The sequence below is a fragment of the Salvelinus fontinalis genome, chromosome 7 (genome assembly GCF_029448725.1).
Source record: "Salvelinus fontinalis isolate EN_2023a chromosome 7, ASM2944872v1, whole genome shotgun sequence".
Classification (NCBI taxonomy): Eukaryota; Metazoa; Chordata; class Actinopteri; order Salmoniformes; family Salmonidae; genus Salvelinus; species Salvelinus fontinalis.
The window spans coordinates 28,718,756-28,735,221 of NC_074671.1; the positions used below are offsets into that span (position 1 = coordinate 28,718,756).

A 16,466-nucleotide genomic window follows, 5' to 3' on the forward strand; every position below is an offset into this window, starting at 1 on the left:
TAAAATCTATTTAATTGTCAACAATCTCAAAAAAAATACGCTGTGTGAATAAAATGGAATCACTAAAATATGGTCGTTGCGCAAATATTCAGCTCCCTGAGTCAATATGTTAGAAACACCTTTGGCATTGATTACAGCTGCTAGTCTTCTTGGGAAGGTCTATAAATTGTGCAATATTTGGCCATCATTTTTTTCTTCAAGCTCTGGCAAGATGTTGGGGATCATGCCTAGACAGCAATTTTCAAGTCTTACCGTTATATTTTCAAGCAGGTTTAAGTCAAAACTGTAACTTGGCCACTCAGGAACATTCACAGTCTTCCTGGTAAGCAACTCCAGAGTAGATTTGGCTTTGAGATTTAGGTCATTGTCCTGCTAAAAGGTGAATTCCTCTACCAGTCTCTGGTGTAAGCAGACTGAAGCAGGTTTTCCTCTAGGATTTTGCCTGCGCTTAGCTCCATCCAGTTTCGTTTCATCCTAAAAAAACTAAATTTAGGTCATTGTGGAGTCACTACAATGTTATGATAACACTTGACACCCAGCATCATAACACATTATGACACAGCAAGACATTTCATAACAGCTGACATAACTTGTCATCATACTGTCATGACACATACTTAGACCTGTCATGACTTATATTGTGTTATTTTATGCCTGGTTATGACACCTACATAAGAGTGTTAAAACCCACAAAACCTAACCCACAAGACATAACATTCCAGATTACACCATAGCCTATGTGTCAACAGTATGTTTGTTACACAAAAGTGCCCATATTTGAAATTGACCATATTAAATTATTGTAATTTCACACACAATTGTCACACATGCACCTATTCCAATTCTCTGTTGCTGATGACTGGGATGAATGAAGGAGCAGAATTTACAGGAGCAGAAAAAGAAAAAAAAAGAAAAAAAGACACTCTTTTTGACTAATGATTGATATAAGGGCATGCACGTGATAGGCCTATCTGGTTTATATTATTATGATGGTCATAATGCTTCTTGACAGTGTCATAAAGTGTATTTTCTACAAGTTATTAAAAATATGATGAACAAAACCTGACTATAAATAATACATTACAACAACAAAAAATACATTTGAATAAATGTGGGTTGACACATGTAGGTGTCATAACCAGCCATAAAATAACACAATATATGTCACAACCGGTGTAAATATATGGGTCATGACTGTTATAATATTATAAAATGCTTATGACTGTGTTATGACACTGGGTGTGAAGTAAAGAGTTACCAATGTTATTGATCCATCCTCAGTTGTTTTCTCTAATCAATCACAGCCATTGAACACTGTAGCTGTTTTAAAATCACCAATGGCCTCATGGTAACATTCCTGAGTAGCTTCATTCCTGTCCTGCAGCTCAGTTCAGAAGGATTACTGTACCTGTCATGTGTCTTGGTGGTTTAATACATAATCCACAGCCTAATTAACTTGACCATGCTTAAAAAAAGACATTCAATGTCTGATTTGTTATTGTTACCCATCTACCAATCACTGCCCTTCTTCATGAGGCTTTCAAAAAGCTCCCTGGTCTTTGTAGTTCAATCTGTGCTTGAAATTCAATACTTGACTGAGGGACAAAAGTTGTCTCAAACTGAAGGATTTCAGTTTGTGACAAAACAAGCAAGTATAGCGTAGAGAAACATTGTAATCTAAATCGCTGTGAAATATCTTCACAATCAAAAATATTACAACTTTACCTGTTGTGTTTATATTTTTGTTCTATATACAGTGCATTCGGAATGTATTCAGACCCCTTCCTTTTTCCACATTTTGTTACATTAAAAGCCTTATTCTAAAATTGATTAAATTAAATATTTTCCTCATCAATCTAAACACAATACCCCATAATAACAAAGCGAAAACAGGTTTATATACATTTTTGCTCATTTATTACAAATAAAAAACAGAAACACCTTATTTACATAAATATTCATACCCTTTGTTATGAGACTCAAAATTAAGCTCAGGTGCATCCTGTTTCCATTGATCATCCTTGAGATGTTTCTACAACTTGATTGGAGTCAAACTGTGATAAATTCAATTGATTGGACATGATTTGGAATTGCCCACCCCTGCTATGGAAGGGCCCACAGTTGACAGTGCATGACAGAGCAAGCCATGGAAATCGAAAGGAATTATCCGTAGACAGGATTGTGTCAAGGCACAGATCTGGGGAAGGGTACCAAAACATGTCTTCAGCATTGAAGGTCCCCAAGAACACAGTGAACTCCATCATTCTTAAATGGAAGAAGTTTTTAACCACCAAGACTCTTCCTAGAGCTGGCCGCCCGGCCAAACTAAGCAATCGGGGGACAAGGGCCTTGGTCAGGGTGAAAATGGGAGAACCTTCCAGAAGGACAACCATCTCTCCATCAATCAGGCCTTTATGGTAGAGTGGCCAGGCGGAAGCCACTCCTCAGTAAAAGGCACATGACAGCCCACTTGGAGTTTGCAAAAAGGCACCAAAGGACTCTGACCATGAGAAACAAGATTCTCTGTTCTCATGAAACCAAGATTGAACTCTTTGGCCTGAATGCCAAGCGTCACGTCTGGAAGAAACCTGGCACCATCCCTACGGTGAAGCATGGTGGTGGCAGCATCATACTATGGGGATATTTTTTTCAGCGGCAGGGACTGGGAGACTAGTCAGGATTGAGGGAAAGACGAACTGAGCAAAGTACAGAGAGATCCTTGAGATCCCTGCTCCATGCACTCAGGACCTCAGACTGGGGCGAAAGTTCACCTTCCAACAGGACAACCACCCTAAGCACACAGCCAAGACAACACAGGAATGTCCTTGAGTGGCCCAGCCAGAGCCAGGACTTGAACCCGATCGAACATCTCTGGAGAGACCTGAAAATAGCTGTGCAGTGACGCTCCCCATCCAACCTAACAGAGCTAGAGGATCTGCAAGGAAGAATAGGAGAAACTCTCCAAATACAGGTGTGCCAAGCTTGTAGTGTCATACCCAAGAAGACTCGCTGTAATCGCTGCAAAAAAAATCTAAAAACCTGTTTTTGCTGTCATTATGGGGTGTGTAGATTGATGAAAAAAAAAAAAACAATTTAATCCATTTTAGAATAAGGCTGTAACGTAACAAAATGTGGAAAAAGTCAAAAGGTCTGAATACCTTCCAAATGCACTGTACACACACATTCTGCTCCACTGCACTCAGTATATTTGACTGGCACCTTGGATTACCTAAATAGATTATCAAATCATCATATCTTAATGATACAATACCTCATTAGGCCATGTACTGCCCTCAGGGTAGGCGGCAACAACACCTTAAATCCCCCATTGGCTAGCCCCAGGGGCGTATGGGGAGCTTTATTCCATAGGTCTCATCATCAGGCCTAATGCTGACAAGTCAAGTCACAATGGACAACTCAGTTCAGCAAAGACGTGATCATTGTGAAAGAAAATATTGGGTAAAGCATTGCTCGTTATGTAAACTTCTAACAAACGGCAATGGTCAGTGTATATTGTCTTCATATGTGCTCATACTTACAATTTGATTGTGGGGTATCCTCGTACTCCAAATTCTGAGGACATGCCTGAATGGAAAGTGACAATATTTAAACAAAACTGAAGCATGTGTCAATCCATTTTCTCAACTACTTCTTATTTAAAAAATTAACCTAAGCTGCATATCCCATATGGAACTACAGAATGGGACAATAAGAAATAGAAATTCCATTAGAACTACAGTAACCATAATCCGCAGTTAATTGTTTTGGGACTACATTTTAAGGACCAGCTCTGTCCGCAGAATGCACTTTCCCTAATACCTGAAAGCTGTCGTCACCTGTTGATGAGGTTTTAGTAGCCTCTTAGTTAGCCTAATCTTGGACTGCGAGTAAAGTCAGTGACAGACAGTCATGTAATCTGTCCGTGGAATTTTAATCTGGTTTATGCGTGATTAGCCAGAGTGAGAGGCTAGGGGTTAATAACATGAGAAAAAAAAGATTAAGAGATCCTAAGTAATGAAGTCAGACTTAGGTCTTGGCAATAGGAATAGTGCATCTTTAACAGCCAGGTGAAACCGATAGCAGAATGGCAGTTTCAAGGGAGGCACAGTAAGACATAGGGGAACCCTAAAGAGAGACTACTTTTGACCAGAGCCCTAAAGGCCCTAGCAGTGCATTATTCACGGAACAGGGTGCCATTTGGGACTCTGTATGCTCAATTAGATGGAAGATATTTACACTACTAGGCCAAAAGTATGTGGACAACTGCTCAAACATCTCATTCCAAAATCATGGGCATTAATATGGAGTTGGTCCCTCCTTTGCTGCTATAACAGCCTCCACTCTTCTGGGAAGACTTTCCACTAGATATTGGAACATTGCTGCGGGAGGGAACTTTCTTCCATTCAGCCACAAGAGCATTAATGAGGTTGGGCACTGATGTTGGGCGATTAGGCCTGGCTCGCAGTCGGTGTTCATCCCAAAGATGTTCAATGGCGTTGAGGTCAGGGCTCTGTGCAAGCCAGTCAAATTCTTCCAAACCAATCTCGACAAACCATTTCTATATGGACCTCGCTTTGTGCACAGGGGCATTGTCAGGCTGAAACAGGAAAGGGCCTTCCCCAAACTGTTGCCACAAAGTTGGAAGCACAGAATCATCTAGAATGTCACTGTTGTAGCATTAAGACTTCCCTTCACTGGAACTAAGGGGCCTAGCCCGAACCATGAAAAACAGCCCCAGACCATTATTCCTCCTCCACCAGGCTGTACAGTTGGCATTATGCATTCGTGCAGGTAGTGTTCTCCTGGCATCCACCAAACCCAGATTAGTCTGTTTGACAGCCAGATGGTGAAGCGTGATTCATCACTCCAGAGAACGCGTTTCCACGACTCAAATCAAAGTTTGTCACGTGCTTACTTACAAGCCCTAACCAACAGTGCAATTTTTAAGTAAAAAAAAATAGGTATTAGGTATACAACACATAAGTAGTTAAAAAAAAGAAGTAAAGTTAAAATGACAGTGAAAATAACAGTAGCGGGGCTATATAAAAAGGTGGTACCAGTACAGAGTCAATGCGTGGGGGCACCGGTTAGTCTGGCTAATATGTACATGTAGGTAAATTTAAAGTGACTATGCATAGATGATAAACAGAGAGTAGCAGCAGCATAAAAGAGGGGGTCCAGTCCAATGGGGGCGAGCATTACACCAATCCAGCCAACGCTTGGCATTGTGCATGGTGATCTTAGGCTTGTGTACGGCTGCTCAGCCATGGAAGCCCATTTCATGAAGCTCCGGACGAACAGATCATGTGCTGACGTTGCTTCCAGAGACAGTTTTGAACTCAGTAGTGAGTGTTGCAACCAAGGACAGATGTTTTACGCGCTATAGCACTCGATGGTCCTGTTCTGTGAGCTTGCGTGGCCTACCACTACGCGGCTGAACCGTTGTTGCTCCTAGATGTTTCCACTTCACAATAACAGTTTTAACAGTTGACCGAGGCAGCTCTAGCGGACTTGTTGGAAAGGCGGCATCCTATGACAGTCCCACGTTGAAAGTCACTGAGCTCTTCAGTATGGCCCATTCTACTGCCAATGTTAGCGTATGGAGATTGCATGGATGTGTGCTCGATCTTATACACCCGTCAGCAACGGGTTTGGCTGAAATAGCAGAATCCACTAATTTGAATGGATGTCCACATACTTTTGGCCATGTATATTTGGTATGCAGACAAAAAAAATAATCATCATAATCGCTCAGACAAAAAACCCAAGTATTGGCATCAGCTGATATTGCACAAATTAGATTCATCACTACCTTAATATGGCGGCCTATTCAGTCAAACAGGTTCTGCACACACATTCTCTGATGGCTGCCACACGCAAGCTATGCGCTGGGGTTCTGGTGACATGCTATTGCTGTAACGTGTTACTCGTCATGCATGTCAGTTTTCTGCTTTCCCACCCCACGCAAGCCTCCACCTGTTTGAGCGCCGTTTTTGTTTTGGTCAGAGGGATTTGTACAGCGTACCTTGCTCACTGCCTGTAATAATAATAGTAATAATAATAATAATAATAATTATTATAATAATAATGCACTCTGGCAGTGAGCTACCCCGAAGGAGCAGAGCCTAACGCCAAGACTAACGCATGCATGTACTGTAATCTTTTTCTAATAAATGTTTAAACGAATACGTGGCGTTTCCTGTCTGAACTATAGATAGCTATGGTGTCAACCCGATAGACTACATGTTAACCCATATATGCATACTGTTATTTTTGTCTAAGACTTAAAGCTGTTCAAATGTGCTTACATTGACAAAATAATGTAGGTAGTCAAGACTACAGGCAATCAGGAACATGTAGAGAAGCCATTGACAAGGTCACTGCAACAGAGACTCACCAGAGTATGCAGTGCCGTCCATCTTGCCCACTCGCACAGGCGATCCAGAGCTTTTCAACTCGGCGCCGACGTCATACCAAATGGGCTCCAGTTTTTTACAGTAGCCACACCACGGTGCATAAAACTGCAAAGGCCCAACACAACACTGTCAGTCACTGTAAAAATGATGAAATAGGCCTAGCTCTAAAACTATGAACACAAATACACACACTGTTCAGAAATAACACGCATGGCGGCAACACCCCCAGGGACATCAAACTGGGTATGGCAGTCGCCATATCCTAGCTCAACCACAACAATTTAAAATAGGCTAATAAAATCATTCCTAATCCAATTAAAAGACAAATGCAGTTTAGCGGTATTAGCGGGCTGACTTTAGGACCACGAGGACACCGTCGGAGCGGGCAGATGAACAGCGAGACTTTTCTCTCAAAACAGTGCAGAGGTGGAAGACAGCTGTAGACAGCTAGGACGCTAGGTAGGCTTAACTGCAGTTTGACAAGACATAAAACAAAACAAAACTAGTTTTTAATCCAGATGCTGAGCTAGTGAGTAGCAAGATAACTGCTGTATTGACATGTGTTTGAGGTGAATGAAGCTACAGCAGCCAAGGTGATAAATAAAGTCCCTCCAAGATTTCGCAGGGATTTTTTGTGATATTTGCAGGCAAAAATGCTTAATTTTACTTTGCCAATTCTGACATTTTGCATGGCAATAGGCAATGATTTTGTCCAATTTGTCGCAAAAATGTGGTGACAAAGGAAAAAGTTTGCTGATGTGTGGTGTGGCTTGATTGAACCATATGTGGTAAATGTGCGGAGATTGGTTGAAATTGTGAGCCCTCTTTTGGCACTGCTGTGATGGGTCAGTTCTATGCAATAATTTGACTGTTTTATCCAGAAATATTGCAGTGATTGGACAAATTTACATAATATGCAGGGAACTTTTGATTTGGCAAAAAAAAATAGATTGGAAATCCTGGAGGGACTGATAAAGGCTGGAGTCAATTTTGCTGTTGGCAATTCCACGGTAACAATGTGACGCAGAGACTCACTTAAAAAAATGTATGTCAAAAAAAATAAACATTGATTGCTAAGTTTAACAAACCATACACCTACAGTGCATGCAGAAGTCTACTTTTAACAATTCCCACTGACTAAATCACATGTACCTGAGGAACAGTGCAGATGCAAAGTTTAACAGAATAAAATCTCCCTCAGATTTTTATGTGACCACGTAAATATCTACTACGAATTAAAATTCAAACACGTCTGCAAAAAGAATGCGGTATCAGCTAGGATGACACCTTGAGTTTGAAAAATATATATTTTGGTTATTGAACTAGAGTAACACTCGGTAACATAACAGAACGATGGTAACATAATGGCATCATGGGATCTGTACTATACAGTCATTGTCTTTAAGGTGATGTATCCTGAAAAGGTACACAAAGCTAGAAAAAAAATGCATATCATTTGCATATTATTCTACACTATGGCTATTATTCTAATGAGCTCAGCTCCCAAACTAGATCAAATTTGTTTGGTCCAGACCAAATCTATACCAATCATAAACATCTATGTTCCACAAGTTGACACCACAGTAAAGTTCAGTACAATACAGTTCTGTACAGTAGAGCATAGTAGAGTACATGTAAAAAAAAAAGTAGAGTATAGTTCAGTACAGTATATTGCATTATACTGCACTCTTCCCATGTATTCTCTACTGTACTGAACTCTACTGTACCTGTGGTTTGTGACTATTATTTCCCAATTCAATTGCAGTCATTTTGTTCGAGTTTTTGGTCACTGGTACCAATTTGGTAACAGAGTGACACGTTTTAATCATTTAATAATTCATAAACAAAATAGTTTCAGTAAAAACCCTAACTAATTTGTAGGTCTACCTTTACTTGTTACTTCTTTCATAATCCTCCCTCCTCATGAGGGAGAGAAATTAGAAAATATTTTAAAGATATGTGGGTTTGTGGTAACAGAAACATGAGGTAATATTTCTTAAACTTACAGAAGGCAAATTATTTCTGCAAAAGTAAATATACATTTTGATATTAGTTGTCAGGGGCCTTTTCTTCAACATTGTGGTTTGATGTATTTCTAATACCTTTTAAGACTTTTTCTAAATGTTTTTTTAAGACTCCTTTTCCATCTGTGTGATCAGAAATCAAAGCCTCTGCTTATTCCACATTTTTAGGATGGAAAAATGGTTGAAAAACATATCTGTGCCTTAATTCCCCCAAAATATATACTCAGCTTTCATTTGACACCACATTATATATGCTCCTGTAAACTTAACATGTTGGCGCTCATGGGACCTGTTCTCCAAATAGCATTTTAGAGTTTTTTTTAACTGTGTAGAAATGCAGTAGGCCTTAAAGAGCTTCAACCCCACCCTGTCACTTAGCTATACCCTGGGTTTACTTGAAATGCCAACCCTGAACACACCACCAGCCAAAAAAGTTGAATTACAACATTTCAATAAAAATCTCCCATCTTTGTGGCAATGCTGTACTTGGTATTGGGATTGGCATTTCCACCTAAGCATTTTTTTCCCTGATAGTCAATGCACAGCCCTGTTCTGTGTACCAGTCTACAAGACTGTGTTTCCGGCTGTGTCTGTGCCTGCCTATAGTGATCCACGTCAGTGTATATAGTACAACTGCTGTCACTCCAATCATTTCTCCTCAAGCGGTCAGACTGGTCTGGACAGGGAGTGCCAGCTTTGGGTGCCAGCTGGATTTGCTCAGGCCCCAGACATGAACCCTGGGCTCTGGAATAAACCCCCCCAAAGCCCCCAGGCCAGGCGCGCCGCCCGCCATGCATGACTTCTCATTGACTAAAACACACACAGTAGACACACCTCCCCCTTCCCACCTCCGTAAGGGATGAGCTGGACACTGGTGTCAGGACGAGGGTCTAAAGCAGTGCTGAATGGGCTCATTCAGCCTCGTCACGTCAGTATGATTACAGTGTGTGCGATGCAAAGCAAACAAGACTCACGTCCACCAGCCAGACATCATCTACTCTGGTGTCTTTAAATCTGAGGAAGAAAAAATAATAATAATAATCAGAATTCATAAAACTTTGGCTTTATATTTTAACCAGTACCAAAGCCATTAAAAGAGACTTATTCAAACCATGAAACTTCGCAATAACCGGTATGAAACTTTGAAAATCGGGACCTCGGAGTTAAATTAAGCAAAAATGATTTGCGTTTAGTTTCCTATTGGTTGATTCTGATATTTCCCAAGTGGGAAACCTATCTTTCTACAACGAGTAAGCAAGTCAGACATTTGAGTTTCCAATATGATGTGAACGAGGCATTATAGACACAAGTAAAATGAACAAGACATACTGCAACAAGGACGTAATGAGCAGGCCCTTAACTTGCAGGGGTTGAATTGGAAATTATTTCCCCACCGTAGTTACTAGCTTTCTGTGGCTTTACACTACTACTCAATTCCTAATTTTATGATTGGATCCCCCCGCCGCAAAATATGCTTTGGGCTCCGCTCTTTCGCTCTCTCCTCTTAACAAACCCTTAATTTTGTGAGCTGACTTGTAACAAATAAAGACAGTCACATTTAACATGGTAAATTCCTAAGCACGAATAAGAATTATATAGAAAAAGAAAACATTTTACGTTTAAGTTTCTATTGCAAAGTGACAAGATTTTCTCAAAATGAGTGATAATTGGTAACGGTCGTACTGGGCTAAATTTTGTGAGTTCAAACCACGTTGGTCGTATTATAAACTTGAAACAACTTGTTTCTAGTAGGCTACAGAATTAGAGAAGGGCTGTTCCTCTGAACCTCTGGCAGTAGGCAATCCTGTTTCTCTCCCCAGTCAGAGGCAGTATGCCTGTCTCACATACTATGACCAGCAGCAGCAACCTAGAAAACTATTTTGAAGGCCAAAATTCAGGGAGGAAAGCATTCATCATGTTTATGGAGCCTAATAGTCACCCTATGAGTACTCCCAGAAACAACTTTATATTTTTAATAAGGATACATGTGACATTGCACAGCAGTAAGCTGCTCTATTTGTCATTTTCTCTTCTTGATTTCAATATGGAAGGGAAACCAGTTACTGGTGTTTGTATGTACGGTTTCTTGATGACTAAAAAGTATTCTTATAACATCATTTTGTGGGGAGGTTAAGGGGCATATGATGTTCCCCCATGAGGAAACGGGGCCATGACAGAAAACGTTTAGGAAGCACTGATCTAGTCAATGATTAGCACAAAAACAGATGGGCAACCCCATGCTTCAGTCTATTTATTTATAGCCACTATGATGCATCAGTTGGGCTACAGATGATAATGCTTATTGCTAAATAACACACCAGCCTGATAATATGGACCAATCAATCAATCAATCAATTTTATATAGCCCTTCGTACATCAGATAATATCTCGAAGTGCTGTACAGAAACCCAGCTTAAAACCCCAAACAGCTAGAATGCAGGTGTAGAAGCACGGTGGCTAGGAAAAACTCCCTAGAAAGGCCAAAACCTAGGAAGAAACCTAGAGAGGAACCAGGCTATGATGGGTGGCCAGTCCTCTTCTGGCTGTGCCGGGTGGAGATTATAACAGAACTATGCCAAGATGTTCAAAAATGTTCATAAGTGACAAGCATGGTCAAAATGTTGTTAGGCTCAATTTTGGATTGTAAAATTATATTTCAATGGTGTCACCATCATATTACTTTAATTCATTTTGGAGTAGAAACGTCACCAGGGCTGCATTCGGTACAAAAATAAAAGGCAACGTTGTTCTGAACAACCAGTTTAAAAAACGGGCAGGGGTTGTGGGTTCAGAATTCACCGCTGGCCTTCAAATATGTCACTCACTGTTTCAAGCCACACCCTGCCACACCCACCAAACAACACCATCCGTTAAACAATGTAGCAAATGTTCAATCGAACTGAACGCACCCCAGAACTGACTTTCTCACAGTCCTTCTACCAAAAAAATTGCCAAGCGTGGTTACTTTCTGAACAAATTTGTGTTTTTTTTCACCTTCATTTAACCAGGTAGGCTAGTTGAGAACAAGCTCTCATTTACAACTGCGACCTGGCCAAGATAAAGCAAAGCAGTGCGACACAAAACAACAACACAGAGTTACACATGGAATAAACAAACATGCAGTCAATAACACAATAGAAAAAGTCTATATACAGTATGTGCAAATGAGGTAGGATAAGGGAGGTAAGGCAATAAATAGGCCATAGTGGCAAAATAATTACAATATAGCAATTAAACACTGGAGTGATAGATATGCAGAAGATGAGTGTGAAAATAGAGAGTTCCTGTGAGCAAAGGAGCACAATAAATAACAGTATGGGGATGAGGTAGTTGGACGGGCTATTTACAGATGGGCTATGTACAGGTGCAGTGATCTGTGAGCTGCTCTGACAGCTGATGCTTAAAGCTAGTGAGGGAGATATGAGTCTCCAGCTTCAGTGATTTTTGCAGTTCGTTCCAGTCATTGGCAGCAGAGAACTGGAAGGAAAGGCGGCCAATAGAGGAATTGGCTTTGGGGGTGACCAGTGAAATATAACTGCTGGAGCGCGTACTACGGGTGGGTGCTGCTATGGTGACCAGTGAGCTGAGATAAGGCGGGGCATTACCTAGAAAATACTAATAGATGACCTGGAGCCAGTGGGTTTGGTGACGAATATGAAGCGAGGGCCAGCCAACGAGAGAATATTGGTCGCAGTGGTGGGTAGTATATGGGGCTTTGGTGACAAAACAGATTGCACTGTGATAGCAAATTGAATGCAGTCTGAGTAGAGTGTTGGAGGCTATTTTGTAAATGATATCGCCGAAGTCAAGGATCGGTAGGATAGTCAGTTTTACAAGGGTATGTTTGGCAGCATGAGTGAAGGATGCTTTGTTGCGAAATAGGAAGCCAATTCTAGATTTAATTTTGGATTGGAGATGCTTAATGTGAGTCTGGAAGGAGAGTTTACAGTCTAACCAGATACCTAGGTATTTGTAGTTGTCCACATATTCTAAGTCAGAACCATCCAGAGTAGTGATGCCGGACGGGCGAGCAGGTGTGGGCAGAGATCGGTTGAAGAGCATGCATTTAGTTTTACTTGCATTTAAGAGCAGTTGGAGACAACGGAAGGAGAGTTGTATGGCATTGAAGCTCATCTGGAGGTTAGTTAACACAGTGTCCAAAGAAGGGCCAGAAGTATACAGAATGGTCTTGTCTGCATAGAGGTGGATCAGAGAATCACCAGCAGCAAGAGTGATATCATTTATGTATACAGAGAAAAGAGTCGGCCCGAGGATTGAACCCTGTGGCACCCGCATAGAGACTGCCAGAGGTCCGGACAACAGGCTCTCCGATTTGACACACTGAACTCTATCTGAGAAGTAGTTGTTGAACCAGGCGAGGCAGTCATTTGAGAAACCAAGGCTGTTGAGTCTGCCGATAAGAATGTGGTGATTGACAGAGTCGAAAGCCTTGGCCAGGTCGATGAATAAAGCTGCAAAGTATTTTCTCTTATCGATGGTGGTTATGATATCGTTTAGGACCTTGAGCGTGGCGGAGGTGCACCCATGACCAGCTCAGAAACCAGATTGCATAATAAAGTTAGACTAACAGTTTGAAGTAATATCAAAATGATTGGTATTTCAGTTGTGGTTGGGATATTTTGACCAAACTATCAGAAGTTTGGGATGTATTTCCCCCCCTAACCACCCCAATATAACAACACAAAAGTTACACCCTTGGTGATGGGTACACTGAGTCAAAACTCAGAAGTCTACAATTTTGTTTTCAAACAATATTATTTCCCCCCCAACCACCCCAATATAACAACACAAAAGTTACACCCTTGGTGATGGGTACACTGAGTCAAACTCAGAAGTCTACAATTTTGTTTACAAACAATATTAACATACGTTTCTGTGTACAGGGAGAGTGCCTGGTTTAAGATTGGAATAGCTTAAGTTATTTTACCATAAAATAGTTATTCATTGGGTCTATTACATTAACCAAAATGGTCGTCAGGTGACAACATTCGCATACATACTAGGGATTGACGTTAAACAAAAGACAGGAAGATTCCACAAGCGAAATACATTAGAGCATCACTTACGTGTCATCGAGTTCTTCGACAATTGCAAGCACCGTTGAACATAGAAAAAGCCCTACAATATAAAAACAAAATTAACAGTTAATGTGTAAATCATCACGTTAACAAATAAGCAACAGTTACACAAATGCTTCTGCAATTTAACGTTACCTAAGGCTTTCAACCTCATGATGCATCAGCTAGAATAGCTCGCGCCCTTAGCTAGCTACGTTACTGTTACTGTCCGTGCATATTGCACCACAATTCCACCCAAACGAAAAAAAATCAGACAAGTTATCAAGGTAATGCAACGAATAACGCATTTATTAACAAAACAGAAACGGTTAGAAAGTGTAAGTACCTGCACAAACCAAGGTGGCTTTCACTTTTGCCATTGCTCCGAAAGGAAACATCAAGCAGGAAATAAATACAAGCAGTATTTTCGGTCTGTCTGAGCATGCGCTGTGATTACGCTGCATTAAATCGGAAGCATCACAAGGTTGCAGGCATCAGAAATGCATAAATACTAATACTTTTATAATAATAACTTAAAGCCCATGTAGTCTTTCAGTGTTCATCATAATTAAATTTACAGACAATCTTTTCTTAGGCATATTTATTTTCCTGCTGTTAAATTAACTGATTCCGTTTAACCAATAATTAATAATAATTTATTACATTTGTAAAGTGCTTTTCCTCATAAAGAATAATAAGTGTATGTGTAATAAGTGTAATAAAAATAAAAACCAAATAGAAAAAAATGGACACAACTAGACACTGCAACTGACACAAAGAATACAGCTGACGCTATGGGGCAAGGACACCAAGAAGCACAGCTATCAACACAAAGCCATCCTAAAGAGAAAAGTCTTTAGACCCATTTAAAGGAGCCCAGAGTTTCCTTCAGGTGGTCTGGGAGGGCATTCCAGAGGCTGTGGCAGGCCAATGCCTTAAGGGGGCCGATTCCGACCTGAGTTAAGCCCTGTAAATTGAATGTAATTCCCTTCTTATGCACTTTTCTCTCTATGCCTATTCTGACCTTCAGTTTAAGCATGACAATTGAATTCTGTTCTCCCGCTATTCGTTGGGGGTGGAGATCTAAGAAATGAAGTTATGGTAGAGGTTGTGTCTACAGACACACCTTAATCTGACCTTGAATTCACTCATAATTCCATCACCATGAATAAAGTCGAGTGAACCTGCCGGTTCCAAAAGGAAGAGGCATCTACTTCATTCTTTTTAGTAGAAATACAGCATTCTCCATACACTGTAATTTATAAACTGGTAAGAGCTATTGGCAGTGGAAACCCGTCATTCAGGGCCTGTTTTGAGCCGAACATAAAAATGAAAATAAAGTTATTTAAAAAATATATATATATTATTTTTGGGGGGCTTGCCTGTTTTGCATGTTATTTTGGCATTAATACGTGTCACATATCAGTTTGCAAACAATGTAAAACATATACAGTTGAAGTCGGAAGTTTACATACACTTAAGTTGGAGTCATTAAAAATCGTTTTTCAACCACCCCACAAATTGCTTGTTTACAAACTATAGTTTTGGCAAGTCGGTTAGGAAATCTACTTTGTGCATGACACAAGTCATTTTTCCAACAATTGTTTACATACAGATTATTTAACTTATTGCATCACAATTCCAGTGGGTCAAAAGATTACATACACTAAGTTGACTGTGCCTTTAAACAGCTTGGAAAATTCCAGAAAATGATGTCATGGATTCAGAAGCTTCTGATAGGCTAATTGACATAATTTGAGTCAATTGGAGGTGTACCTGTGGATGTATCTCAAGGCCTACCTTCAAACTCAGTGTCTCTTTGCTTGACATCATGGGAAAATCAAAAGAAATCAGCCAAGACCTCAGAAAAAAAAATGCAAACCTTCACAAGTCTGGTTCATCCTTGGGAGAAATTTCCAAATGCCTGAAGGTACCACGTTCATCTGTATAAACAATAGTACTTCTCCTAGAGATGAACGTACTTTGTGCAAATCAATCCCAGAACAACAGCAAAGGACCTTGTGAAGATGCTGAAGGAAACAGGTACAAAAGTATCTATATCCACAGTAAAACGATTCCTACATCGACAGAACCTTAAAGGCGTCTCAGCAATTAAGAAGCCACTGCTCCAAAACTGCCAGAAAAAAGCCAGACTACAGTTTGCAACTGCACATAGGGACAAAGATCATACTTTTTGGTGAAATGTCCTCTGGTCTGATGAAACAAAAATAGATCTGTTTTGCCATAATGACCATCGTTATGTTTGGAGGAAAAAGGGGGACGCTTGCAAGCCGAAGAACACCATCCCAACCGTGAAGCACGGGGGTGGCAGCATCATGTTGTGTGGTTGCTTTGCTGCAGGAGGGACTGGTGCACTTCACAAAATACATGGCATCACGAGGAAGTAAAATTATGTGGCTATATTGAAGCAACATCTCAAGACATCAGTCAGGAAGTTAAAACTTGGTCGCAAATGGTTCTTCCAAATGGACAATGACCCCAAGCACACTTACAAAGTTGTGGCAAAATGGCTTAAATGGTCCGTGTAGACCAATTTGGATTTCCAATCTCTCCAAAAGAATGTGGTGATCAATGGTATCAAAAGCAGCACTAAGGTCTAGGACCACGAGGACAGATACAGAGCCTCGGTCTGACGCCATTTAAAGGTAATTTACCACCTTCACAAGTGCAGTCTCCGTGCTATAATGGGGTCTGAAACCAGACTGATGCGTTTCTTATACATTGTTTGTCTTCAGGAAGGCTTTATTACTGCCACGTTTGGTACACATCCGGTGGATAGGGAGCCGTTTATTATGTTCAACATAGGAGGGCCATGCACAGAAAGCAGTTCTTTCAGTAGTTTAGTTGAAATAGGGTCCAGTATGAAGCTTGAAGGTTGAGAGGCCATAATTGATTTTCATCAATGTGTCAAGAACAAGTCTCCGTTG

At 40.6% G+C, this 16,466-nt stretch overlaps 1 protein-coding gene across 1 annotated transcript in view; it reads right to left on the reverse strand.

Moving 5' to 3' along the window:
* LOC129859337 (protein disulfide-isomerase TMX3-like) overlaps positions 1-13,982 on the reverse strand; it is a 54,333-nt gene extending 40,351 nt beyond the window's left edge. Inside the window, exons 1-5 of the mRNA XM_055928983.1 lie at positions 13,865-13,982; positions 13,528-13,579; positions 9,415-9,454; positions 6,398-6,521; positions 3,540-3,585 (exon numbers count right to left, since the gene is read on the reverse strand). Of these exons, the coding sequence (XP_055784958.1) occupies positions 3,540-3,585; positions 6,398-6,521; positions 9,415-9,454; positions 13,528-13,579; positions 13,865-13,982 (380 nt within the window). The remainder of the gene's footprint in view (positions 1-3,539; positions 3,586-6,397; positions 6,522-9,414; positions 9,455-13,527; positions 13,580-13,864) is intronic.
* Between the last annotated feature and the right edge of the window lie 2,484 nt (positions 13,983-16,466).